This window comes from Pristiophorus japonicus, chromosome 15 (assembly GCF_044704955.1).
Source record: "Pristiophorus japonicus isolate sPriJap1 chromosome 15, sPriJap1.hap1, whole genome shotgun sequence".
NCBI classification, from domain to species: domain Eukaryota; kingdom Metazoa; phylum Chordata; class Chondrichthyes; family Pristiophoridae; genus Pristiophorus; species Pristiophorus japonicus.
The window spans coordinates 115,415,525-115,442,565 of record NC_091991.1 but is presented as its reverse complement, the minus strand read 5'-3'; the positions used below and the strand labels follow the sequence as shown (position 1 = coordinate 115,442,565).

The 27,041-nt window shown below is 46.7% G+C and overlaps 2 protein-coding genes across 4 annotated transcripts in view; one reads left to right on the top strand and one right to left on the bottom strand.

Annotated features, from left to right (window-relative positions):
- The first annotated feature begins 1,231 nt into the window (after nt 1-1,231).
- Nucleotides 1,232-21,375, top strand: cluap1 (clusterin associated protein 1). The gene is made up of 12 exons (XM_070900858.1): nt 1,232-1,432; nt 2,081-2,192; nt 2,969-3,053; nt 3,165-3,344; nt 4,547-4,642; nt 7,461-7,544; nt 9,149-9,282; nt 10,378-10,519; nt 10,876-10,948; nt 15,578-15,688; nt 18,992-19,047; nt 20,946-21,375. Exons 1-12 carry the CDS (start codon nt 1,411-1,413, stop codon nt 21,108-21,110), a joined length of 1,260 nt encoding a protein of 419 aa, XP_070756959.1. The 5' UTR covers nt 1,232-1,410; the 3' UTR covers nt 21,111-21,375.
- A 666-nt stretch (nt 21,376-22,041) lies between these two features.
- Nucleotides 22,042-27,041, bottom strand: part of rab11fip3 (RAB11 family interacting protein 3 (class II)) — a 108,125-nt gene continuing 103,125 nt past the window's right edge. For all 3 annotated transcript variants that reach the window (XM_070900857.1, XM_070900856.1, XM_070900855.1), the window contains exons 11-15: nt 26,590-26,671; nt 25,887-26,024; nt 25,469-25,624; nt 25,224-25,364; nt 22,042-24,883 (exon numbers count right to left, since the gene is read on the bottom strand). In XM_070900857.1, the coding sequence (XP_070756958.1) occupies nt 24,752-24,883; nt 25,224-25,364; nt 25,469-25,624; nt 25,887-26,024; nt 26,590-26,671 (649 nt within the window). In that variant the 3' untranslated portion in view covers nt 22,042-24,751. The remainder of the gene's footprint in view (nt 24,884-25,223; nt 25,365-25,468; nt 25,625-25,886; nt 26,025-26,589; nt 26,672-27,041) is intronic.

Below are 27,041 nucleotides of genomic sequence, written 5' to 3'. Positions count from 1 at the left end.
CAGTGTGACATCATCTCATTGCACAGGGTTATTACAGTGTGACATCATCTCATTGCACAGGGTTATTACAGTGTGACGTCATCTCATTGCACAGCGGTGTCATCATTATACAGCAGTGAGAGTGTGGTATCATCTCATTGCACTGCTGTATCTAAGAGACACAATCTCATTGACCACGATATCCATGTGTGACATCATCTCATCGCACAGGTGTCATTGTTTGACATCATCTCATACAGCTGTATCACCGTGTGACATCACCTTATTGCACAGTGGTATCAATGTGACATCATCTCATTATATAGTGGTATCAATGTGACATCATCTCTGTACAGTGGTGTATACAGCAGTGTAACATCATCTCATTACACAATGTTATCAGTGTGACATCATCTCATTGCACAGGGGTGTCACAACCATCACTTTCTACAGCATTATTATTGTGACATCATCACATTGTAACGCGGTCTCATTAATCACGTGTCACAGTGATAACATCTTTTGCGCCGTGAGGTCATTTGGAATGTGTGAGTTTTATCTCTCCCAGAATACCTTTCGGTCGGAAGTGTCCTTCGAATCTCCATAGAAACCAGGCCTACGGGTGGAGTGCGGGCCTGCCTGGGGCTCGGTTGGGCATTGAGACAGGGCCAGGAGTTGGAAAACACACACGGGCTGGGAGAGCGCGGAAGCGAGTCAGAGAGAAACCGGTGCTGGGGGGGCCAAACACGGCGCGGGCCCGTGGCACAGGGACTGAGAGACAGAGGGGAGAGACTGGGCCCGGGGCTTAGGACCGGGGGCTGGGGATCGGGCCGGGGCTTAGGACTGGGGGCTGGGGATCAGGGCCGGGGCTTAGGACCGGGGGCTGGGGATCAGGGCCGGGTCTGGGGATCGGGCCGGGGGCTGGGGATCAGGGACTTGGGGATCAGGGCCGGGACTTGGGGGCCGGGACCGGGGGCTGGGGATCAGAGCCGGGACTGGGGATCGGGCCCGGGGCTGGGGATCAGGGCCGGGACTTAGGACTGGGGGCTGGGGATCAGGGCCGGGGCTTAGGACCGGGGGCTGGGGATCAGGGCCGGGTCTGGGGATCGGGCCGGGGGCTGGGGATCAGGGACTTGGGGATCAGGGCCGGGACCGGGGGCTGGGGATCAGAGCCGGGACTGGGGATCGGGGCTGGGGATCAGGGCCGGGACTTGGGGGCCGGGGGCTGGGGATCAGAGCCGGGACTGGGGATCGGGCCGGGGGCTGGGAATCAGGCAGTGTCGGGTACATGCTGTATGCAGAGCCTGTGTTGCGCTAATTGAGCAAGGTATCGGGTCAGGGAGGGAGAGGCTGTGAGACCGGGGTCGCGAGCTGAAGGACCATCTGTGCAGAGAGACGGTTGCGGATTCCCGGCGCCCAGCCCGAGGCGGGATGTCATTCCGGGACCTGCGGAGTAAGAGACTGTTCATCCTTGGGGGAGCCAGGCTGTGGGGCAGCCGCCGGGAATTATGTTTGGAAGGGGTCGGGGTCAGTAGGATTCATTTTAAACTCGCAAATATTGATATCCAGAAACAAACTTAAGGTTTATATCCAGGATACACACAGTTAAAGAGACATGGCTTATCTTTGATCACACACAGGGTCTTGTGCCAAAGGATTTACTTCTCTGTGAATCAGCTAAATCAGTGCATGCACTGTTCCTCACACCAGCCTCTCACCTTTATCTGTTCCAGAATGCTGGATGACTTGAGGCAGGATCTGGTATCAGCAGGGCACAGTAATTTGCCTTTAGTTCTAGGGTTAAGCACTGATGCCCTTTATTACTGGTGTTTTCTTAGACTCGCCGATATTCCATCCTCAAAACATACTTAGAATTGGAGCCTTAGGAATCCAAGTACTGACCCTTGTGGAAACCCATCAAGCACACCTCCAGTTTGATATTCCGTGTCTTTGAAGTGTCCATGTGAGAAGTGCAATGTTGGGCAAGTTCCAGATATAGTCTCACTTACCATGGGGAGAGGTGTTACAGCACCTGCCCCAAGCTGATAATTGACCCTTTTTTGCATAAATACTGATTATCTATTATCTTCCCCCACCTCAGACTTCACCGAGATGATGAGGGCTTTGGGATACCCTCGTCTAATCTCCATGGAAAACTTCCGGACTCCAAACTTCCCTCTGGTAGCAGAGATTCTGATTTGGCTTGTCAAAAGGTTTGTGACCTAACAAGTGTACAAAGCTGTAAAGCACATCATGGCAAATCAAAGCACAGCCAAGCATTCTTTTAAAAAGCGCTCTGTATAGCTCAGTCGATAAATGCAGCACCAGTTGTGGTACTAAGTCTGAAGGTTGTGGGGTCATATCCACTCCTGCATCTAAGCTCATAATCTAAGCTAGTTCTCCAGTGCAGGGAGTGCTCCTTGTTGGAGATATCACTATTTATCTGGTCATTCATCTTGTTGCTCTTTGTGGGATCTTGCTGTGTACAATCTGGCTGCAGCATTTGTCTACATAACAATGAGTACACATTAAAAATAGTTTAATGGCTGTGAAGCGTTTGGGGTATCCTGAGACAAATTCTTTCATACTGCTGCTCACTGTCTTGATGCAGTGGGTGGTTAGGTAATTACTGAAGGGCAGCCAGTGGAACCAGACCCCAGCCAAGAGTCAGCACCTTTAGGACAGAAGGGGCATTTAGATCTCTTTTTTAAAAATGTGGTCAGCTTTATAACAAAAGGGCAGAGCAGACAATTCCGATCACTGGTTTGCTGAGGTTCAAGGTGAACACTGTTTATTATCACTAGAAAGTGCAAGGTTTTGGATCTGCTCCACCACATGGTTTACTATGACCCTGCAAGAGGGGAAACATGACATTTTAATGTGCCTTTAGGACACCCTTGAGTCTTCTGAATCCAACTAGAAGTGAGGAGAGGTTGGGAAAAGAGGTATGTGGGGAAAGTAACGAATGGTGCTTGGCTTTTGTTACCAGATATGAGCCCCAGACAGATATCCCCACAGATGTGGATACGGAACAGGATCGAGTTTTCTTCATCAAATCTGTGGCTCAGTTCATGGTAAGCATCAAACAGCTCTTCCTGCGTGTAAACTGTAGTTCAGGGGATGAGATAGGAGTTTCATTGAGGGCTTCAGTACATTGTGTGTGTTGACATTGTGCTGTATTGCAGGCTACTAAAGCCCATATTAAGCTCAACACCAAGAAGCTATACCAGGCTGATGGTTACGCAGTGAAAGAGTTGCTGAAGATTACCACTGTTCTCTACAATGCTATGAAGACAAAGCGAATGGACAAAAGTGAGGACACTGAAGAAGAGAGTTCCAAATTCAAATTTGACTTGGGGTCAAAGGTGAGCCACTTGGGCAATGTAAAAGGATCCTTCATTTAGGAGAGAAATAGCAGGCATTTTCACAGTGTGACCAATAGCATTTTATGCCATTGTTTTACATAAGAACATAAGAATTGGGAACAGGAGTAGGCCATTTGACCACTTGAGCCTGCTCCACTATTCAATGAGACCATGATCTTCTACCTCAACTCCACTTTCCTGCACTATCCCCATATCCCTTGATTCCCTTAATATTCAAAAATCTATCATCTCTGTCTTGAATATACTCAAAGACTGAGCCTCCACAGCCCTCTGGGGTAGAAAATTCCAGAGATTCACCACCTTCTGAGTGAAGAAGTTTCTCCTCATCTCAATCCTAAATGGCCGACCCCTTATTCTGAGACTGTGACCACTGGTTCTAGACTCTCCAGTTTTGTTTAGTTAGGGATACTAAACATGAGAATCTTGGGTAGCCATACTGTTGCAGTAAAGTGTTGACACAACGTCAGATTGGTGATCTGACTCCCCCACCACGCTGGGAACTGCAAAGTGAAACCTCTCTCCTGGCCTGCAGCAGTGGAGGTATTAATCCCGACCACAGGGTAAATATGGGCTCTACACCTGCAGCAATCTCGAGTGATTTGCTTTGGATTCATGGATACTATAAATATATAAATGAGCCTAACATAGCACCGATGGGGGGGATTTCAGTGCTGACTTAGGGCTCAATTTTCCCCAAAGCATTTTTTTGGTATACTTGAAGAGTTACTCCTGATTTTTTGGGGCCTAAGTATGGCAAAAAAAAAAGATTGTAAGTTTCCTCTCTCTCTCTCCCTCCCCCCTCCCAACCCCGGGGACCGAGAATGGGATTGGAGCTAAGTTGCTGCGCCGATTTCCTTAACTCTAAGGAAGATTTTTCAGCAGAGGCCACGTACGCTGGCCTAAGCAGAACTGGAGTATCTCTCAGCTGGCCAAACTTCCCTAATTGGCGTAGGTGGCTGGTTATGCCTCCTTTGGCAGAAAACAAACTGACCTAAAAAAATCATCACTGACTGACTTACACTGGTGCAAATTGATTGGGGAAACTGGGTTTTCAACTCCAAAAAATGGCGCAAATCACTGGGGAAAATTGAGCCCTTAGAGTCTATGCAAACAGAGCCCGTAATAATGTTTTATAAGAGATGTGTTGCAGCTTCAATATTTTGCATCTTCTCACCCATCAGATTTCAGATTTGAAAATTGCGAGACAACTAGCATCTGAGATTACCTTCAAAGGAGCGACAGTGTTTGATTTACTGGGAAAAGAAGTGGATCTGAGGGTGAGTTGGCAGAATCCTGATCAACACGTATCTGACAACAGTGGGAAGATAGAGAAAGATTTCCCAGATTGAAACGCAAATTGTTTTACTTTGTTCATTATGAAAGCACATCACCAGTGCAACAAACCATTCCCGCTGTCCAAAACCTTGCTGCAGTAACGTGTGTCTATGGTTAAGTGGATTTGCTTCTGAACTTTGAATATCAAATTAATGATGTGTTGCCAACTCAAAATAAAACCTTGCGGATGCTGGAAATCTGAAATAAAAACAGAAAATACTGGAACTACTCAGGTCAGGCAGCATCTGTGTGTAGAAAGAGAGTTAGCATTTCAGGTCAATGTTAATTGTCTGGCTTCAGAGAATTACATAGAATTTACAGTGCAGAAACAGGCCATTTGGCCCACTGGTTGTAATGTATGTGCACCATGGGTTCTTTGCTGACAAATTCATAGCAACACATTGCTATTAAGAATTAGTTGATTTATTAACAAAGGTTTAACAATCACACTATACATTACCAGTTCATCCACCAGGCTCACAACCACCTGCCTCATTGTGGATCCCCTAACTGGCTGGGGTTTTATTGAGTCTTGCGAACATCACGTGACTGGTTGAGCCACTCACAATTCAACAGCTCTCCAACTATTTTTAGTTGCTCCTGTAAATCAAATTTCAATCAAGTGCCCCCTGATTAAATGGGGGGCACCAAAACCGACACATTAAACAAATTAACTTTTAACAATAAATGGTCAAATTAAAATTTGGTTGCCGGGGGTGATGATGCACTCCAGTCCCTCCGGTGCCCACCTCTCGCGGATGGGCGCGAGCGTACCGGTGGACACAGCTTGCTTTATCTCCAAGGACACCCTGGCTCGAATGTACCCGCGGAAGAGAGGCAGGCAATTGGGCTGAACGACCCTCTCGACTGCCCGCTGCTTGAACCGGTTGATGGGCACCTTGGCCATGCCAGGAGCAGTCCTACGAGGAGGCCTTCCGACCTGCCCGCTCCCCTCCGTATAGGATGCCCAAAGATCAGGAGTGTGGAACAGAAGTGCAACCAGAATTTGAGGAGCAGCCCCTTCAAATATTGGAACAGGGGCTGCAACCTCACACATTCAACATAAATATGGTCTCCTCCAGACTCAACAGCTCTACAGCTATTTTGTATGAACAATAAAAAACATTAAATCAATGTCACGTGCCCCTGACAACAGCTCTACAACTATTTTAGTTGCACTACAACTCTTTTGTTGTAAACTAATAATCAAGTGCCCCCTGATTAAAGGGGGGGTGCACACTCCAAAAACTTTTCAAGTGCCCCCTGGCTAAAATGGAGGGGTGGGGGCACTAAAACCGACAACTTAAACGAATTAAACTTTAGACATTTAAAATCAAATTAAAATCTGGTTGCCGGGGGTGATGAGGCACTCCAGTCCCTCCGGTGCCCACCTCTCGCGGAAGGCCGTGAGCACCGCGTGCTCCATCTCCAGGGATACCCTGGTTTGGATGTAACCGCGGAAGAGAGGCAGGCAGTCGGGCTGAACAACCGCCTATTGCCTGGACCGGCTGATGGCCTCCTTGGCTATGCCCAGGAGCAATCCTATGAGGAGGCCCTCTGACCTGCTAGCTCCCTCTGTACAGGGTGCCCAAAGATCACGAGTGTGGGACAGAAGTGAAACCAGAATTTGAGGAGCAGCCCCATCAAATATTGGAACAGGGGCTGCGACCTCACACATTCAACATAAATATGGAACGCGGACTCCTCCAGACTCAACAGCTCTACAACTATTTTGTTGTGAACAATAAAAAACATTAAATCAAAGTCAAGTGCCCCTGACAACAGCTCTACAAACCTGTAAGCATACTCACAGGTGCATATATTACACTAGTCTATGCCAGTGGTTATGCTCCACATGAGCTTCCTCCCACTCTATTTACTTCATCTCACCCTATCGACAAATCTTACTCCTTTCCCCCTCATGCACTTGTCTAGCTTCCCCTTAAATGCATCTGTGGTGTGGCCTCTTAGTTAAGTTACTTTTTGTATTGAGCCGAGGTCGGTGCTCGTGGCTCAGGGCTCTCAACTTATGGGTCTGACCCAGCCAGCAGCAGCCCGGAACTAAACTGGCTGGGATTTGCTGAAGCTGGCCAACAGGCAGACCCAATAACAACGGGGCCCAGCGCAGTATAAAAGCAGCTATTAGTGTTACAGTGCTCCAGTTAACTGGAGTAACACAGTCTTTGGTTCCAAATATGGTCCCACTAGAGTGCAGGCTTATCAAAGGGAACAATACTGGTGGTGGAGTCTGGAACTCACTAACTGAAAGGGTGGTAGAGGCAGAAACCATCACATTTAAAAAATACTTGGATGTGCACTTGAAGTGCCGTAACCTACGGGGCTATGGACCAAGAGCAGGAAAGTGGGATTAAGCTGGATAGCTCTTCGTCGGCCGGTGCGAACACGATGGGACGAAATGGCCTCCTTCTGTGCTGTAAATTTCTATGATTCTAATTCTGTCAAGCTAGCTATTTTTAGCTTTAACTCTAAGCATGTACTAAGCATATAGTTTTTATATTCATGCCGATAATTCTCCTTGCTGCAACCAGTGGAATGTAACACGCAGTGAAGGTATAGCTTCATAGATGGTTATGACTGCAGAGACCATTTAATTAGTAAGTTTAGATCCCTTGCTTATCTGTAAAAACATTAGGGCAGTGACTGTATCGGACTGGGCCGATGGACCAGCTAGTCTCTATCTGTGTTTTGTTTCTGGACGTTCTATATAGTGTGTAATTAGTTATTGTGCCTGTTTTACAGGAGATGAGAACAGCTGCAATTGCAAGGCCTCTGGAAATCAATGAGACGGAGAAGGCACTAAGAGCTGGAATTAAAGAGATTATAGTGAGCGGCTTCATCTCTTCAAAGCAAATGGGGAGTCAGGAGAATCTTTACAGGGATGGAGTTTGGATATTTACCAGTTACAAGCTGTTTCCCTCTGGTCTGTAAGGGGTGGATGGGGTCTGAGAGTGCTGGTTATATTGGGACTGTAAGGGGTGGATGGAGTCTGAGGGAGCTGGTTATATCGGGACTGTAAGGGATGGATCGAGTCTGTGAGGGAGCTGGTTATATCGGGACTGTAAGGGGTGGATCGAGTCTGTGAGGGAGCTGGTTATATCGGGACTGTAAGGGGTGGATCGAGTCTGTGAGGGAGCTGGTTATATCGGGACTGTAAGGGGTGGATCGAGTCTGTGAGGGAGCTGGTTATATCGGGACTGTAAGGAGGGGTTGAGTCTGTGAGGGAGCTGGTTATATTGGGACTGGAAGGAGGGGTTGAGTCTGTGAGGGAGCTGGTTATATTGGGACTGGAAGGAGGGGTTGAGTCTGTGAGGGAGCTGGTTATATCGGGACTGTAAGGGGTGGATGGAGTCTGTGAGGGAGCTGGTTATATCGGGACTGTAAGGAGTGGATGGAGTCTGTGAGGGAGCTGGTTATATCGGGACTGTAAGGAGTGGATGGAGTCTGTGAGGGAGCTGGTTATATCGGGACTGTAAGGAGTGGATGGAGTCTGTGAGGGAGCTGGTTATATCGGGACTGGAAGGAGTGGGTCGAGTCTGTGAGTGAGCTGGTTATATCGGGACTGTAAGGGGTGGATGGAGTCTGTGAGGGAGCTGGTTATATCGGGACTGGAAGGAGTGGGTCGAGTCTGTGAGGGAGCTGGTTATATCGGGACTGTAAGGGGTGGATCGAGTCTGTGAGGGAGCTGGTTATATTGGGACTGGAAGGAGTGGATGGAGTCTGTGAGGGAGCTGGTTATATCGGGACTGTAAGGAGTGGATGGAGTCTGTGAGGGAGCTGGTTATATCGGGACTGTAAGGAGTGGATGGAGTCTGTGAGGGAGCTGGTTATATCGGGACTGTAAGGAGTGGATGGAGTCTGTGAGGGAGCTGGTTATATCGGGACTGTAAGGAGTGGATGGAGTCTGTGAGGGAGCTGGTTATATCGGGACTGTAAGGAGTGGATGGAGTCTGTGAGGGAGCTGGTTATATCGGGACTGTAAGGAGTGGATGGAGTCTGTGAGGGAGCTGGTTATATCGGGACTGTAAGGAGTGGATGGAGTCTGTGAGGGAGCTGGTTATATCGGGACTGGAAGGAGTGGGTCGAGTCTGTGAGTGAGCTGGTTATATCGGGACTGTAAGGAGTGGGTCGAGTCTGTGAGGGAGCTGGTTATATCGGGACTGTAAGGAGGGGTTGAGTCTGTGAGGGAGCTGGTTATATCGGGACTGTATGGGGGGTTGGAGTCTGTGAGGGAGCTGGTTATATTGGGACTGTAAGGAGTGGGTCGAGTCTGTGAGGGAGCTGGTTATATTGGGACTGTAAGGGGTGGATGGAGTCTGTGAGGGAGCTGGTTATATTGGGAGTTATATTTTATGGCAGTGGATTGGCTGATTGGGGCAATGTTCCCCTGATGGGAGGCACACAATATTTTGCTGCTGTTTCTGTTCCAGGAACAAGTGCAAAGCACCAAGGATATGCTGAACAATGTCGCCTCTGATGAAGCAAACCTGGAAGCTAAGATCGAGAAGAAAAAAATGGAGCTGGAGAGGAGCAAGAAACGACTGCAGACCCTGCAAAGTGTCAGGTCAGACTTTGAATCCGCTCGCTGCCGTCTTGTGATCTGTGCACGGCCTGTTGTTACAGGGTGCCAGTCGCAACCCTGCTGCTCTGCTCATGGATCTTCCAGGATAGCAGGGAAATATCGTACGGGCTGGTAACGTTATACGAACCAGGAACCTAAAGTAGCTTTGCTGGGGGTGGGAGGGGAAGGGGATCTTTATGAAGGTTTTGCCCTGAATTAATTGGCTGCCTTGACAATGGCAGAACACTCCCTGCCTAATGTCCCTGCATATCCTGCTTAAATGCTTTCACAGCCAACAGTGCCTTCAGGCATTGAAAATCATTCACCATTAATCTCACTGCTAGCCCAGCCCAAGAAACACACCCCAAGGGAGTAGGTCACAGAGAAACATTCCCATTGTGGCACACTTGATGTCACAGTAGTGATGGGACGTGAGAGTTTGATTCCGTAAGTCTGCTGAGTAGTAAGCTCCCTCGCAATTCTGTGTCGACTGTGACTTGCGAAGATTGGAACAGGGAAATAATTTGCTCCACGTTAATGGTTCCTTACATCCACGTCCCATGTGTTAGTTCAGAGCTATGCACTAATACAATGTGACGTACAGCGATTCATTGTGCACACTTGTGTGGGCAGTGCACACTAGTGTTAGTGCATGATGCCTCAGTATGGTATACACACTGGCCTCGGCTTTCCGATCGTAACACTGATGACCCATTCATTTTAAAACTGTGCCACTCACTTCAAGTGATGCTTTTTAGTAGATGTTTAAGAACAGCTTCAGTCTCATTGAATGTTGGGCTGGTGTTTAAGGCCTGGTCTGAACAAACTATGGAACTGTTCAGAGTTTTCAGTGACCCTAAATAATTGGATCCACATCCCAATAATTGGCAAAGTTGATCATTTTAATCAGCTACCATTGAAGATTTGCTACCAAACTAAACCACGTGAGGAATTGCAAACCAGCGAAAACACCACCCAACTGGATCGCAATGCCTCGACTGCCCTTAGGGCAGTGAGATGGTTAGAGGTGATTGGTAGTTTAAAATTACCAATTTGCATTTTTGAACATCAAGTCCCTTTGCTTTGTTGCATCCTCAGGCCGGCCTTCATGGATGAGTATGAGAAGATTGAAGAGGAGCTCCAGAAACAGTACGAGACCTACGTGGAAAAGTTCCGTAACTTGTGCTACCTGGAGCAGCAGCTTGAAGACCTGCACAGGACGGAACAGGAGAGGTTTGAGGTAAATGACGAGGGCGGTAACCAACTTAGGAAGGAGAAGCAGAAATGCAAGAGCCAGTCTGCCTTAGAATTGATAATTCTCCAAAAGGGTTAGTTCCTGACCTCATTTCATCATAAGAATCACAGTTGTTGAAGAAGTTTCTGCAGTACAGCGAGGTTCAGCAGTGCCCTTGAAGGGGCCAACTTCTTTCAAACTCCGTGTTGTTTTTGATCACTCCCCCTTCAGTAGATATTTAATTTAGAAATTTATTCTGCCATTTCAAAACTGAATTCTTGGTTATAATAATTGTTCAGTCTTTAACTCCATAGCAAGTGACTAATTTTAACTGATACTCAGGCATTCCTCCTGTTTCCTAGGAAACCGAAAACACATTGCGTCTGATGCAGAATAAACTGAAGGAGGAGGAAAAGAGGCTGATGAAAAGTTCAGGTAAAGTGAAGCTCTCGTGTATTTTTCTATTATTGATAGTTTCAAGTGTTTACAGTTTTGCTCCAGCAGCAAGTCCAGCAGTGACTGGCTGTTGGACAGGAGTGGAATCCTGTTTAGCCTGCTGACTGATAAGCCACTGTTTCGAGGACTGGGATGGAATCGGGCAGACTGCTATAGTTCAGAGAGTGTATTGTATAATGTGTGCATGTATGGTATATGTATAGTGCGTAGTGTACATATTGATTGTGTACCCTCCATTAAAACAGTGACACTTCAAAAGTACTTCATTGGCAATGTAGTGCTTTGGGAAGTCCTGAAATTATGAAATAGAAATGCAAGTTCTTTATATCTCCAGCTCTGGAGCAGAGAGCCAGGCACAGCTGCCAATTTTTTTAAGACTGTCAGCCACGAAGCACAGATTGGTGCTGCCCTCCCAGGGCTTAGTGAGGGGGCAGTTCCGGCCTCAGTCTGGTCTCTCGCGAGATGCCGATATGTAAAGTGAGAGCATCACAAGATGTGAGCGATCTTTCATTGTGATGACATCATAGTGCCATAGCTTGGTGCACCGATGCAGCTGTCAGAGCCGGTCTGTGTATTGGGATCCCCTTTGCAGTCGGTTCACACATAGGCTGGCTGACCTATTAGAACCTCAATTCAGAAGAGCGAGACCCTTGGCTCTCCTTAGACCCAGCCTGTAATATAAAACAGCTTTAAAGCTTAACAATTCTCTCAGTTACCATCTCTCTCTCTTTCAAATCTGCTGCCATCACCCTCATCCTCAAAAAAATAAAACCCTCGACCCCTCCGTCCTTGCAAACTACTGTCCCATCTCCCTTTCCTCTCAAGTCCTTGAACGTGCCGTCACCTCCCAAATCCACGCAATCTTTTCTGGAACTCTGTTTGAATCTCTCCCATCAGATTTCCACCCTGCCAGAGCACCGAAAGGGCTCTCATCAAAGTCACAAATGACATTGTGTATGACTGTGGTAAACTATCCCTCCTCATCCTTCTCTACCTTTCTGCAGCTTTTGATACAGTAAACCACAGCATCCGTCTCTCTCTCCACCGTTGTCCAGCTGGGTGAGACTGCACTCACCTGGTTCCATTCTTACCTATCTAGTCGTAGCCAGAGAATCACATGCAATTATCATGGGCGACTTTAATCTACATATAGATTGGGCTAACCAAACTGGTAGCAATACAATGGAGGAGGATTTCCTGGAGTGTATTAGGGATAGTTTTCTGGACCAATATGTCAAGGAACCAACTAGACGGCTGGCCATCTTAGACTGGGTGATGTGTAATGAGAAAGGACTAATTAGCAATCTTGTTGTACGAGGCCCCTTGGGGAAGAGTGACCATAATATGGTAGAATTCTTTATTAGGATGGAGAGTGACACAGTTAATTCAGAAACTAGGGTCCTGAACTTAAGGAAAGGTAACTTCGATGGTAGGAGATGTGAATTGGCTAGAATAGACTGGCAAATGATACTTCAAGGCTTGATGGTGGATAGGTAATGGCAAACATTTAAAGATCACATGGATGAACTTCAACAATTGTACATCCCTGTCTGGAGTAAAAATAAAACGGGGAAGGTGGCTCAACCGTGGCTAACAAGGGAAATGAAGGATAGTGTTAAATCCAAGGAAGAGGCATATAAATTGGCCAGAAAAAGCAGCAAACCTGAGGACTGGGAGAAATTTAGAATTCAGCAGAGGAAGACAAAGGGTTTAATTAGGAGGGAGAAAATAGAGTATGAGAGGAAATTTGCTGGGAACATAAAAACTGACTGCAAAAGCTTCTATAAATATGTGAAGAGAAAAAGATTAGTGAAGACAAACGTAGGTCCCATGCAGTCAGATTCAGGTGAATTTATAATGGGGAACAAAGAAATGGCAGACGAATTGAACAAATACTTTGGTTCTGTCTTCACGAAGGAAGACACAAATAACCTTCCGGAAGTACTAGGGGACCGAGGGTCTCGTGAGGAGGAGGAACTGAAGGATATCCTTATTAGGCGGGAAATTGTGTTATGGAAATTGATGGGATTGAAGGCCGATAAATCTCCGGGGCCTGATAGTCTGCATCCCAGAGTACTTAGGGAAGTGGCTCTAGAAATAGTGGATGCATTGGTGATCATTTTCCAACAGTCTATTGACTCTGGATCAGTTCCTATGGACTGGAGGGTAGCTAATGTAACACCACTTTTTAAAAAAGGAGGGAGAGAGAAAACAGGGAAATTATAGACCAGTTAGCCTGACATCAGTAGTGGGGAGAATGTTGGAATCAATTACTAAAGATGAAATAACAGCACATTTAGAAAGCAGCGACAGGATCGGTCCAAGTCAGCATGGATTTATGAAAGGGAAATCATGCTTGACAAATCTTCTGGAATTTTTTGAGGATGTAACTAGAGTGGACAAGGGAGAATAAGTGGATGTGGTATATTTGGACTTTCAAAAGGCTTTTGACAAGGTTCCACACAAGAGATTGGTGTGCAAAATTAAAGCACATGGTATTGGGTATAATATACTGACATGGATAGAGAACTGGTTGGCAGACAGGAAGCAGAGAGTCGGGATAAACGGGTCATAAGAACATAAGAACATAGAACATAAGAATTAGGAACAGGAGTAGGCCATCTAGCCCCTCGAGCCTGCTCCGACACTCAACAAGATCATGGCTGATCTGGCCGTGGACTCAGCTCCACTTACCCGCCCGCTCCCCATAACCCTTAATTCCCTTATTGGTTAAAAATCTATCTGTGATTTGAATACATTCAATGAGCTAGCCTCAACTGCTTCCCTGGGCAGAGAATTCCAGAGATTCACAACCCTCTAGGAGAAGAAATTCCTTCTCAACTCAGTTTTAAATTGGCTCCCCCTAGTTCTAGTCTCCCCGACCAGTGGAAATAACCTCTCTGCCTCTATCTTGCCTATCCCTTTCATTATTTCAGAATGGCAGGCAGTGACTAGTGGGGTGCCGCAGGACTTAGTGCCGGGACCCCAGCTATTTATAATATACATTCATGATTTGGATGAAGGAATTGAGTGTAATATCTCCAAGTTTGCAGATTACACTAAACTGGGTGGCAGTGTGAGCTGCGAGGAGGATGCTAAGAGGCTGCAGAGTGACTTGGACAGGTTAGGTGAATGGGCAAATGCATGGCAGATGCAGTATAATGTGGATAAATGTGAGGTTATCCACTTTGGGGGCAAAAACACGAAGGCAGAATATTATCTGAATGGCGGCAGATTAGGAAAAGGGGAGGTGCAACGAGACCTGGGTGTCATGGTAATCAGTCACTGAAAGTTGGCATGCAGGTACAGCAGGCGATGAAGGCAGGAAATGGTATGTTGTCCTTCATAGCTAGAGGATTTGAGTATAGGAGCCGGGAGGTCTTACGACAGTTGTACAGGGCCTTGGTGAGGCCTCACCTGGAATATTGTGTTCAGTTTTGGTCTCCTAATCTGAGGAAGGACGTTCTTGCTATTGAGGGAATGCAGCTAAGGTTCACCAGACTGGTTCCCGGGATGGCTGGACTGACATGTGAGGAGAGACTGGATCGACTGGACTTTATTCACTGGAGTTTAGAAGGATGAGAGGAGATCTCATAGAAACATAAAATTCTGATAGGATTGGACAGGTTCGATGCAAGAAGAATGTTCCCGATATTGGGGAAGTCCAGAACCAGGGGACATAGTTTAAGGATAAGGGGTAAGCCATTTAGGACTGAGATGAGGAGAAGCTTCTTCACCCAGAGAGTTGTTAACCTGTGGAATTCCCTACCCAGAGTTATTGATGCCAGTTCATTGGATATATTCAATAGGGAGTTAGGTATGGCCCTTACGGCTAAAGGGATCAAGGGGTATGGAGAGAAAGCAGGAAAGGGGTACTGAGGTGAATGATCAGCCATGATCTTATTCAATGGTGGTGCAGGCTCGAAGGGCCAAATGGCCTACTCCTGCATCTATTTTTTATGTTTCTAATGGCTTCTCTTCCCTCTCCCGCACTGTTACCTTTGGTGTACCCCACGGATCTATCCTTGTTCCCCTATTTCTCATCTATATGCTGGCCCTCGGCGACATCATCTGAAAACACATAAGGTTACACGTATGCTGATGACACCCAGCTGTGTCTCTCCACCATCTCTCTCAACCCTTCCACTGTCTCTAACTTATCAGACTGCTTTGCCAACATCCAGTACTGGATGAGCAGAAATTTCCTCCAACTAAATATTGGGAAAACCGAAGCCATTGTCTTTGGTCCCCGCCATAAAGTGCGTTCCCTTGCCCCGACTCCATCTCTCTCCCTGGCAATTATCTGAAGCTGAACTAGATTGAAATGAGTGTCTGACCACATCTGTGTCATCACGAAGACCACCTAACATCCACCTCCATAACATCACCCGACGCTTTCTCTCTTTCCTCCTCCAACCCCCCCCCCAGCTCATCTGCTGCTGAAACCCTCATCCATGCCTTTATCATCTCTAGACTCGACCATTCCAACACACTCCTGGATTTTGTTTGATAACGCTCCTGCGACGCACCTTAGGATGCTTTACTCTGTTAAAAGCACTATATAATTGCAAGTTGTTGATTCTGACAAACCCTTGTACCTTAAAACAGGGAAAGATGATGATTCTGACAATGAGATACAGGAAGACGAGGGCTCGGATAGTGATCTGGAAGACAGACGACCACTAAAACCGCGGCTTACCAGGGAGCTGCCCTTTCAGGGTATGTGGCATCTCGTTTCAAGGAGGCTTTATTAATGCAGCTGTTTTAAATGGGCTTCTGATAGCGACAGTAAGAGAACTGTAAGGGTGTGTTAGGGTTTATGAAGCTGTTGCTGATCTGTCCTCCTGCAGCCTGTGATACCCGGTAAATGGGAATATGCAGGACCAGCGCCAAAGTATGAAAACAGCTATGCTACACTCTTGCCTCCCACAACCTTCAACCACATCCTTCACCAAAAGCCTATCCAGTTCACTCAAATCTCAGCTCCCTGGTTTGTGGTTTTGTCTCACTTTATTTGGATCTAGCTTCTGTACCCCTTGGAATCCTGAATACCTCGAGATCTCCTGAGCTGCCTTTTCTCTGGTGCGACCATTTCCATCTTAATCTCTCCTTGGAGCTCCGGTGCTTTATCCCCAGTATCAGGTTGGTTGCCATCATCTCCCGCTCTCCAGAGGAAGGAGGGTGCCCAGTATGTGGCAGCACCCAGAATTCAGAGTACTGGAGGTTGGTCTGGGTCAATGATGCTGTGGTGAGTCACTACCTTAGAATATATTGATTCAACTTCATTCAGTTAATCATTTAAGTTAGGGATCTGATAGCTCAGCTGCTTTTAACCCAAGAATATCAAATTGAATTAAAAAAATAATTTTAATCCCATCATCACATAGATGTGGAGAATTGTCTCATTAGTGATCTCACTAGGAATGGTCTAATTCAGAGATGGGCAATTCATAAAATCATAAGTTACAGCACGGAAAGAGGCCATTCCGGCCCATTGTGTCCATGGCGACCAACAAGAGGCGACCCGGCCTAATCCCACTTTCCAGCTTTAGGCGAGTAACCCTTCAGGTGCACATCAAGTACTTTTTAAATGTGGTGAGGGTTTCTGCCTCTACCACCCTTTCAGGCAGAGAGTTCCAGATTCCCACAACCCATTGCGTGAAGAAATTTCTCCTCAAATCCCCTCTAAACCTTCTACCAATTAATTTAAATTTATGCCCTCTGATTGTTGACCCCTCTGCTAAGGGAAATGGGTCCTTTCTATCCACTATATCTAGGCCTCTCAATTTTACACACCTTAATAAGGTCTCCCCTCAGCCTCCTCTGTTCCAATGAAAACAAATCCAGCCTATCTAATCTGTCCTCATAGCTTCTCCACTCCCGGCAACATCCTCGTAAATTTCCTCTGTACCCTCTCCAGCACAATCACGTCCTTCCTGTAATGCAGTGACCCAAACTGCACGCAGTACTTCAGCTGTGGCCTAACCAGCGTTTTATACAGTTCAAGCATAACCCCCCTGCTCTTGTATTCTATGCCTCGGCTAACAAAGGCAAGCATTCTGTATGCCTTCTTAACTACCTTATCTACTTGGCCTGCTACTTTCAGGGATCTGTGGACCTGCACTCCAAGGTCCCTTTGTTCCTCTACACTTCTCAGTATCCTACCAATTAATGTATATTCCCTTTCCTTGTTAGCCCTCCCAAAATGCATTACCTCACACTTCTCTGGATTAAATTCCATTTGCCACTGTTCTGCCCACCTGACCAGTTGATTGATATCTTCCTGCAGTCCGCAGCTTTCGTCTTCATTATCAACCACACAGCCGATTTTGGTATCATCTGCAAACTTCTTAATCATGCATACCCCCTATATTCCAGTCTAGATCATTGACATATCACAAAAAGCAAGGGACCTAGTACTGAGCCCTGCGGAACCCCACTGGAAACATCCTTCCAGTCGCAAAAACACCCATCAACCATTACCCTTTGCTTCCTACCTCGGAGCCAATTTTGGATCCAACTTGCCACTTTGCCCTGGATCCCATGGGCTTTTACTTTTGTGACCAGTCTACCATGTGGTACCTTATCAAAGCTTTGCTAAAATCCATATATACTAAATCATACGCACTGCCCTCATCGACCCTCCTTGTTACCACCTCAAAAAATTCAATCAGGTTAGTCAGACACGACCTTCCTTTAACAAATCCGTGCTGACTGTCCTTGATTAATCCGTGTCTTGCTAAGTGAAGATTTATCCTGTCCATGATTTTTTGCAATAATTTTCCCACCACTGAGATTAGGCTGACTGGCCTGTAATTATTCGGTCTATCCCATTCTCCCTTCTTAAACAAAGGTACCACATTAGCACCACACCTCAAGCCAGGAAGGATTGGAAAATGAGAGTCAATTATTTGGGCTGGAGGGCCACATTAACAAGTTTTGGTGAGCTGTTGAGAGCCAGCCACCAATCGCGCAGTTCTGCGCAGGCACGGCTGCATAGTGGCCGGCCGTGCAGCAAATTTAAAGGGACTGTGCGCAAAAAATAAATTAGAGAACATTGTATAAACATAAATTCAGATAATCAGATGCTATCTTACGTACACAACATGTATTCAATACTGTTCAGAAATAAATCAGAGATAAAAGCTGAAAATATGGCGGTTTGGGTCAGTCTCTGACCCTTGAGAAGTGAAATAGATAAACGAATGGGTAAGCTCGAGCTCCGGCTCACATTCGATTTCTGTCCCATCCAGCGGGATGGATAGAATGATTTGGCGGGCCGTATTTTGCCCACCACCGGTCTAATTGCTCAGTGTCCCAGTGTACACCAAGTACACTGGCACACGTTAGGACTTCAGGGGAGGGTCACATACTGATCCTTCAACTTCATTATGGGATGTAAACAACGGCACAGACAATGGCCTGTGTGGACAAGAGTTAATCCAGTTTGAGTAATCAAGAGGCTGGTGCACGAACCCAGCTCCTTATTACAGAGCGAGTAAATCGGACCCACTGCCTGGGTTTGAGCCTTCCTAAAGGGTGACCCCTGTCTCCTGGTTAACCCCCTCGCCCTCTCCCCATTCACTGGTTTCAGAAACAAACATTCTGGTTTGGGTTCTGCTCTCAGATGGTCAGGATTTGAGGCACAGTGATCTTTCCGATCTGGAGTCTATTGAGCTGCAGCCTCTGTGCAAGGACCAATTCAAATTATACTTTAAACTCTTTAGTGAATTCATAAACTGTGATCAACAATATTTTACTAATCCTCCTGGTTGCAAATTGATCAGGAGACTGGTGATCAAAGTTTTTAACATTTTCTGCTGCCTGTTTTCTCTCAGCTGTAAACTGCACCTACTTTCACCGTTACTGACCCCAAACCTTAATCCTGGTTTCACAGCTTGGAATGTGCTCACCAATTTCAGGCTGCAGTTCACAACACCCAGCATTTCAACATTGGTTTGGGTCTATAAACAATGTGATGTCTGGATGTACCACTTTTAATGAATCAATCAATGTTCACAGGCAGAGTTGCAGGTCACGTCATTGGGACAATGCACGGAGGCGACACGGAGGATGAGGTAAGAGGCCAGCTGCTTCAGAACCCTATGTTTAATGACACTGCAGTAAGTTTATGGATCTGCATTAGCTCCAGTTTGATTTTGTATTCCAGCTGCTTCCTACCCTTTAGAACTGATCAAGGTCAGTCCACATTGCAATGACTCTGTAATGCTCCAGTGTAACGAACGGCCCAGGGTCCTTTAGAGGTGCAAGGAAATGGGCAGGTGAGAGCCAGAATTTTTTTGGGACCAAGAGCCAGACATATAAACTTGTATTTGCTCGAATGTCCTGTCACTTTCAGCAACCTTTCCAGAAATGTGTGACCAAGAGTTATTAGGGCGATGTTTGGATGACCCATTGACTACACCTTGCTTTGTTGCTGTTCCCAAGATCACAGTTTCTCCCTGTTGGCTTTCCCTTTACTCTGATAGTTTGTGTCTCGGCTTTTAATACTGCCCTGTTCTTTCTGGCCATTCGGTAGTCGGTGTGTTGTGTCTGTGATCTCCACTCCAAAGACACCAACAGGCACCTGCTTCCACCTTTTTTGGACTCCAACCAGGAGACAGGGTTCGGAAGCTGGGATACAGGTTTAGAATGGTGCAGCATAATTAGCAATCAGCAGTAACGGTGCAGACTGCTGTGTAGAAAAACACATCCCATGCTCACTGCTTTTATCCATCTTGACTGTTTCCTTTTGAATTTAAATCTGCTTTTCTCTCTTCTGTTGCTTTCCATTATTGCTTTCATAAAGCTCCAAACATTATCTGCTCAGTCAAAGGAAGCAGAGAATTCCAACAGCAGCAAGGTTGGTTCAGACATCCCGAGACTTAACATTTTAATCTGTTATTCATTCTCCAATTGTATTGATGGTTCTTTGGCCATTATCACAATGCATGGCATTAAATATACAATTACAGGTTGAACCTCCCTATCCAGAACCACCCCTCGTCCAGAAACATTCCCGGCCACCAGATGGCGAATGCGCAGAACTCCGACATGAACAAATTGAAGTCCTTCCTCGCTGCCGACTCCCACAATTGCTGGTCTGACCCCGCGATCCATCCATTCCCCCCCCCCACCCCATGATCTCTCTGCCGCACTCCCAGCCCCAAGCCAGCTAGCCCCGATATCCCCTTGCTCAGTATCTGTACCATCCAATTTAACATGACCACCCCTGGCCCAGAACAGGCCAGGTTCCGGATAAGGGAGTTCAACCTGCACTGCTTTTGTCACTCTGTCTGTAGGCACAAGCCCTTAGTGCCATCAAGAGCAGTGAATCATGGTATCCAACACTGCTATCATGAACACCAGTGTGCTATGGTGAACTATTGCATTTGACATTTATTATAGTGTGTGATGTTGCTTATTCATTACCTGCAACCATCAATACTTCCTGCTTGTGGTACACAGCTCAAAAGTGCTCTCTTTAGCCACCAGCCAAGAGTGGAAGAACAGAATCTGTAATTATACTGCTAGGTGTTTATCAATTCACATTCACTCGCCCAGTGGTGCAGATTGAGTGGTGCATTGTCCTCAGTGTTATAACCAAAATGTACCAGAGGTCTCGGGTGGTAACATGTTGCAGAGTTAACACTGCCCACAGCTCCTGTGCTAATGTGGGGAAGGTAGATGCAGAAGTTTGGAACAGTTATTTTTCAGAACCATCAGAAACCCTCAATTAAATGCCAGCCTGTAAGCTGGCCTGCTGCTCACTATTCTGTGAATATACAATCCGAGCCCTTGATTTGGAGGGAGGTGCTCACTTTAGTCCATACTCATTTTAACTGTCAGGGCAGTACGTCTCTGGTGAGGGTGCTGCCTTCTGCCACCACACGGCTAATGCCCCTGTCCTTTCCTATGTTACGTGCATAGTTGGAAGTAAACGGTTAACAGGTTGCTGAATTCTCTTGCTCTTCAGGAGGACTCGGATGACAGCGAGATTGATGTTGATGATGATGAGGAGGAGGATGATGAATATGAAATTGCTGAAGATGATGAAGAAAGCATCGATATTCAGCCAGAAAAGCCCTCAAGCAGAATCCACAGGCAGGAGCAGCTTGATGAAAGTGACAATGACTTCTAGTCCCAACCCTGAGCTGCAGATGCATTCTGCTGCAGAATAGATTGCGCAGCCATGTTGTGCAAAATGCTCATGTTGCCCTGCGCCTCGGCCTTCCTTCAGCTCATCTGTATCCACGCTGTATCATATGGAGAGAGTGAAGAGGTAACTGCTGCAATGTGAGCAGTTGTTGCTAAAACAATCAATACACCCCATTCCAATTCAGGGAGTTCAATCTGTTGAAATGATCGCTACCCAGTTTATGTTAATTAAATTATTTTATCTGGTGCCCCTGTGTAGTGGGTCTTGTTTTCAATTCACATTACACATTTTCCTGTACCATTTTACAGGAAGTTCCAGTGATATCACAAGTTACAATAAATTCCAATACAAAACTTAAGTTTTTAACCAAACTCTCGAGAAACAAAAAGTCTGCGGGAGAGCCCAAGGAAACGGAATAAACCGGGAAGCCTCGAAGTGGAAGTACTCACCATTAACCCCCAAGGTACGCAGGGTTGTGGCTGTGCATCAATCTGGCGGCCCTGTGCAGGCCGCTCACAAAGCTGTTGCCACTGGAAGTCATACTGTGCATGCAGCAAATTTAAAGGGACCACCCACAAAAAAAAAATTAGAGGGAACATTGGAAGTACTGCCCTCTGAGGCCCCTTAATACATGCTAGTCCCAATGGAATGCCAACACAAGCCATCTTTGCATACCCATCTACATCTGGTGAGTGCATTTCCTTATAGAACACAATGCAAGTGTGTACACACACACAAACCTGTCAGGATACATAACCAGGAGAAACCTAGAACAGCCTGCAGTGGATTTGTACTATTCCACACCCCTCCCCCGGTATTTGCAGAGTAATGCTGCTCACAATACTGCAGCAGGGTTTGGTTTATGGAGCAGCTAGTGGTGATCAATGCACAAATAACTTTGCAGAGGCGGGGATTGTTGCTGTAGATTTTAATTAGTAAATCTGTCTGGATGCTTACAGTAGCCACACATCACCATTCATTCCATACCTCAGCACCAAGAAAAGCCAGTCTATACAGGATTGCAAACCCAATATTTCTGTACAATCAACGATTACTATGGATGATCAATGCAATGTTATTCCCTGGTTGATGGGCAGGCTCTGTATAAACAGCAAGTATTGATGCTTAGAACAGCTCTGGTGATGAAGTAGTGCACAAACCAGAACTTTGTTTAAAAACAGTTTAAGATGAGCTAAATCTCACACTCAAGTTACATTGGTTTTCTCCGATTGTAGGGACAGTACATTGATAAGACAAAATATTTGCATTTTCAAGACATTTCATTTATACATAATCATTAACAGTATCATCTTCTTCATGGTTAGCGACTGCAAAGTTAATGCATTGCCCATAAAGAAATCAACATTTAACCTGCTCCCTCTGTCAGTTTCCGATTATATACAGACACAACCTATTGACTTTACAAAATTGAGAAGCTGTCAAGTGATACTAATGAATCCACTAGTTATTCGACATCTGTATAAATCTGCCTTCATTCTATAAAAAATAACTTTCTACTGTGTAAGGATAGAAAATTCAAAATGTACATCGATTTACACCAGACTATGCAGCAAAGTTTACAAGCACACAGCAGCACCTTGTATCAACGGAGCTCATGCAGAAGGCACGAGAGGCACCAGGAGAACGCTCCCAGAACAGAAACTCTCACATGCGCCCTGCCGTGTCACAGTAACACCTTCCAACCGCAGGTTAAACAACACAGACTGAAGGGAGGCTCTCCTCACCATTACCAGCCGTTGCTGAAAGGGCTACAACCCGGCAGCTAATCCTCATGCGTAAGGATGCAATGCACAGGGTATCTGGGTGTTCAGAGGTTGTGAGCATTTCCTGCAATCTCACTGCACTTTTCCCTTTTCCAATTTACAGCCACCAAGACTGAGCACTGGTTAGAGGAAACTCCCTTATCAGTGATTTTACAGGCGGAGAGGGACAAACAGGCCGGGGGGATCTGCGCATCAGCAAGGGCCACAGCACATGTCTCCTGAGTGGAGAGCACAATGTTTCAAAACACCAGGACATTCCTGTGGGAAAATTAACCCCTCACATCGCACAGCAAGACTGCCCAGCAAGTCTGCACGTACCAGCAAAGGAGGATGGGAGGGTGGGTTAGGGTCTAGTGAAGGGAGTAGGAACTGGGACCATGCAGCAATGTATACAACAGTCTCCACTCTCAATCCTCTAGCAGTGGCAACTCATTCAGTGGCAGCCCTCCCTCCCTATGCCTCAACATGCAGAGCTGGATGATGCACTCATCTTTTACAGCAACCAGCAAGATGTCTTGAATCCTCAGTGGGTCTTAAGTGTGCGTAAGGGAGTTATAATCTTTTAAAGGAGATTAGAGGGAAGGGCCCAAAAGTGATAAATACTATATAAATGTTGCAGTGTCACTGGGCACTTGTCCTTATTTGCACAGATCTCAAGCATGCTGATGAGTTGGTGTCACACAGCAGATGGGGAGTCAGCTGCCCAAATCATCCTTTTAGTTGGGAAGAAATGTACAAGGACCAGAGGATCAATGTGAGCATCACCATAGAGCCAGGATCGGTGCAACACAACAGCCGGACAAAGAACAGTGAGCAAGTGTGCAAAGTGGTGTCAGTTACAACAGTGCCATTGTCACGTACTTGGTGCGCAGCACAGTTAGTGTTACAGGTGTGCCACAGTGAGTAGTGTGGTGTTACATACTTGTGCAGTGTTCGTGTGCAATCTGTTTATAGTGATGTTAGGGGGAAAAGTAATAAAAAAAAAGAGTTGACAGTGCCAATTGGAACCCTCAGCCACGCTAACCGAAAGTCGGAGATCAAGGTGCAACTGCTGAAGTGTTTCCATTGTCCCATCGACCTGACATTTACTAACTGACTTTTCACCAGTTTCAGGTCAAAGTCTCATTGTTGTAAGTTTGGGGTGTGCTCAATAGAACCAGTCTGTAAAGGAGACAGAGAGCTGTACTGGGACGATGGTCCTGGCTGGGCAAATGGTAGATCCATGACCCTGAACAAAATGGAGTCAGATCCGAGATTCAATGTGTGAACACTTTCACTTCGTCACGATTCCACAACAAGTGCAAATGGGCCGATGTCTGAGAAAAACAGCAGATCCCACTGCACCGATCACAAACCCTAACCAGTATTGTACAGGATCCGGTGACCGGCTACATGCCCAGAAAACTCCCAAACTCCCACAAACGCAAGCCCAATCAGAGTGGGTGGCACAGAAATGCACCAACATCACTCCGAAATCCCAAGAGCTCCTTAAGCTATGCCTTCAGTCATGGTACTGTTCTTCCCTCCCCCACTATTAATAATGCGTCACCTTACTTAACTGCATTTTAATGATGTGATGTAGTATTACTGGGTATGATCTGGACAGTCCCGGCAGGTGCAGCAGCCCTCCGTACGACGATCCTCACAAGCCCGCCTGTGAAAGGGGAACAGAAAACCTGCAGGAAATGACAACTGCCTTTCGTACCTTGGCACGTGGACAGGATTTACACAGGTCCATGGGGTTCAGAGAGTTAGGACAAAAATTGTTGCAGCGAAGTTGCCTCACGATTTACACAAACGACAGAAGAGCTACTGTTTGGATACTGGTCCTGAGAGAGGCTAGGAGTGTGCCTCAGTCTGTTTGATCTCGAGAATTGCAGGGTTGGTCTCCATGATGGCCACGACGATTCGGTCGATGTAATCCTGCAGCCTGTAGTTGATCTCTTCCTGTTTCTGAATAGCCTCCATAAGCTGCGATCAAGACAGAAAAACAGCATTGAGGCAGTTACAGTGCATTTAAACATCAAGGCTGGGGGCACAGCTCCAGGTGTACATATTCCACACATACCAACTCGTCTCTGCCCCAATCCCCACCCGCAGCAACCGGCAGCTAACTGATCACAAACCCTAACCAGTATTGTACAGGATCCTGTACACACACACTCGGTCCAGCAATGCCATTTGGGCTGTGGGCACCACTGACAAAACTCTTGTGCCTATAAATTGTTGCGCTTTAAAAAATAAATAAAAGGCTAATAGATTTTTTTTTTTTTTTAAAAAGTGCAGAGGCAAAGTCCAAACTGTAACTTACTTCATCCCTGGAAACGGAGCTGATTTCTGCAGCCAGAGATTCTGCAATAGAGGCTGTGAAAAGGCTCTTGGCTCCCTGGATACTCAGGTTAATGATCTGTCCATTCAGCTCGTCGTTCTGTTCCTTCAGATTTCGGTTATCCTAGAAAATGGAAGAGGCAAGATGTTAGATACTAACTGTCCGACTGGCACAAACACGAAAGCCTCAGCCTTACTGCAGGGAGGGAGAACCCCAATCACTTGTACCTGTTTCAGCCGTTTAATCTCCTGCTCCAGTTCAGTCTCTCGATTGCGGCTGTTGTATTCCTGCAACCCAATACTGCTCGACCGTCCTCGCAACCGCTCAGCATCCAGTTTGAAGAGTTGCAGCTGCTCCAATTGCTTCCGCAGATCTTCGATGAGCTGGAAACCAGAGGGAAAAAACAAAGTCAACCACATCTAGTCTGGGCCAGTGAGTGGTGGCAGGATTCTGTTGGCAGTCACAGAGCAACGAGGAATTGTTCGACGCAATTCAGGAAACATCACATCAAGTTTCAGATGATTCATTGTTTGAAGCTGAAACTTTTTGAGTCTTTTAGTGAAGGAGAGTATTAGAGACGGGACAGGTCTCTGCTTCTTTGGGCTAGGGAGGGGAGTGGGGGAAAGAGAAGGCTCGACGTCTCACCTCTTGAGTAGCTTCCTTTTCTTTCTGAAACTGGTATTGTTTGTGTAAGAGTTTATCTGACAGCTTCTGGTTACTCTCCTGCTCATCCTTCAGTTTCTGAGTCAGGTCATCCACTTCATCCAACAGCTTCTGTTTCTCCTGAAACGGCAAACACCAGAGAGTGAGCGCAGCGAGAGTGTAAACGCCTCCCCCACCGGAGCTAGTGTGCAAACCCCCCCACATCGCGGAGCAAGCGCCCTCCCCCCACCACGGAGCGAGCGTCCAAACCCCCCACACCGCGGAGCGAGCGTGCAAACCCCCCCCCACACCGCGGAGCGAGCGTGCAAACCCCTCCCCCCCCACATTGCAGAGCGAGCGTGCAAACCCCTCCCCCCCCACATTGCAGAGCGAGCGTGCAAACCCCCCCCCCCCCCCACCGCAGAGCGAGCGTGTAAGCGCCCTTCCCCCCCACACCACGGAGCGAGTGTGTAACCCCCCCCCCCCCACAGAGCGAGTGTGTAACCCCCACACACCACTCCTCTCCCTCTCCTCCTCCTCTCCCCCTCTCCCTCTCCCCCTCCCCCGATACAGAGACTGGGTGATAAAAGGTCACAGACAGAGAAGTTAAGACTTGCTACATCACAAGGAACAGTGAGCTAGGTTGACAGGAGATGGAAGTCACGAGCTTATATAAACAAATCAGTCAAAGAAAACATGAACCTACCTCCTCCAGTCTCTCGACATTAGCGCGAAGGCAGGGAATGCATGCTCGTAATTCCCCATTCTCCTCGTCCAGCTGCTGTAACCTGTGTGCAGACAGATGCACAATCGTAACACCTTTTTGATTCATTGCCAAAGGCTGCACATCCTACAACGGTCTTTACGGTGTACAAACTGTACTGTGCAGAGTAACCACCTCACTGATCAGGTAGCAAGCTTTAACTACTGAGCACTCACTAAAGGAGGAACAGAACCAATCTCAACAGTCACCCACCAGTTAAACACAGTTAGTTGCTCAACTACAAGGGGTGACATGCCACTTCTGAAGAAACGGGAAATCCAGTTTGAGTTTAAGGTTTGAACATTCTTTCCCCCCCAAATGGTAAATCAAACCCCACGCCTCTGTTAAAGGTATTGCTGAAGATGGTCAAATGAGAACAGGTTGTCATTGACACA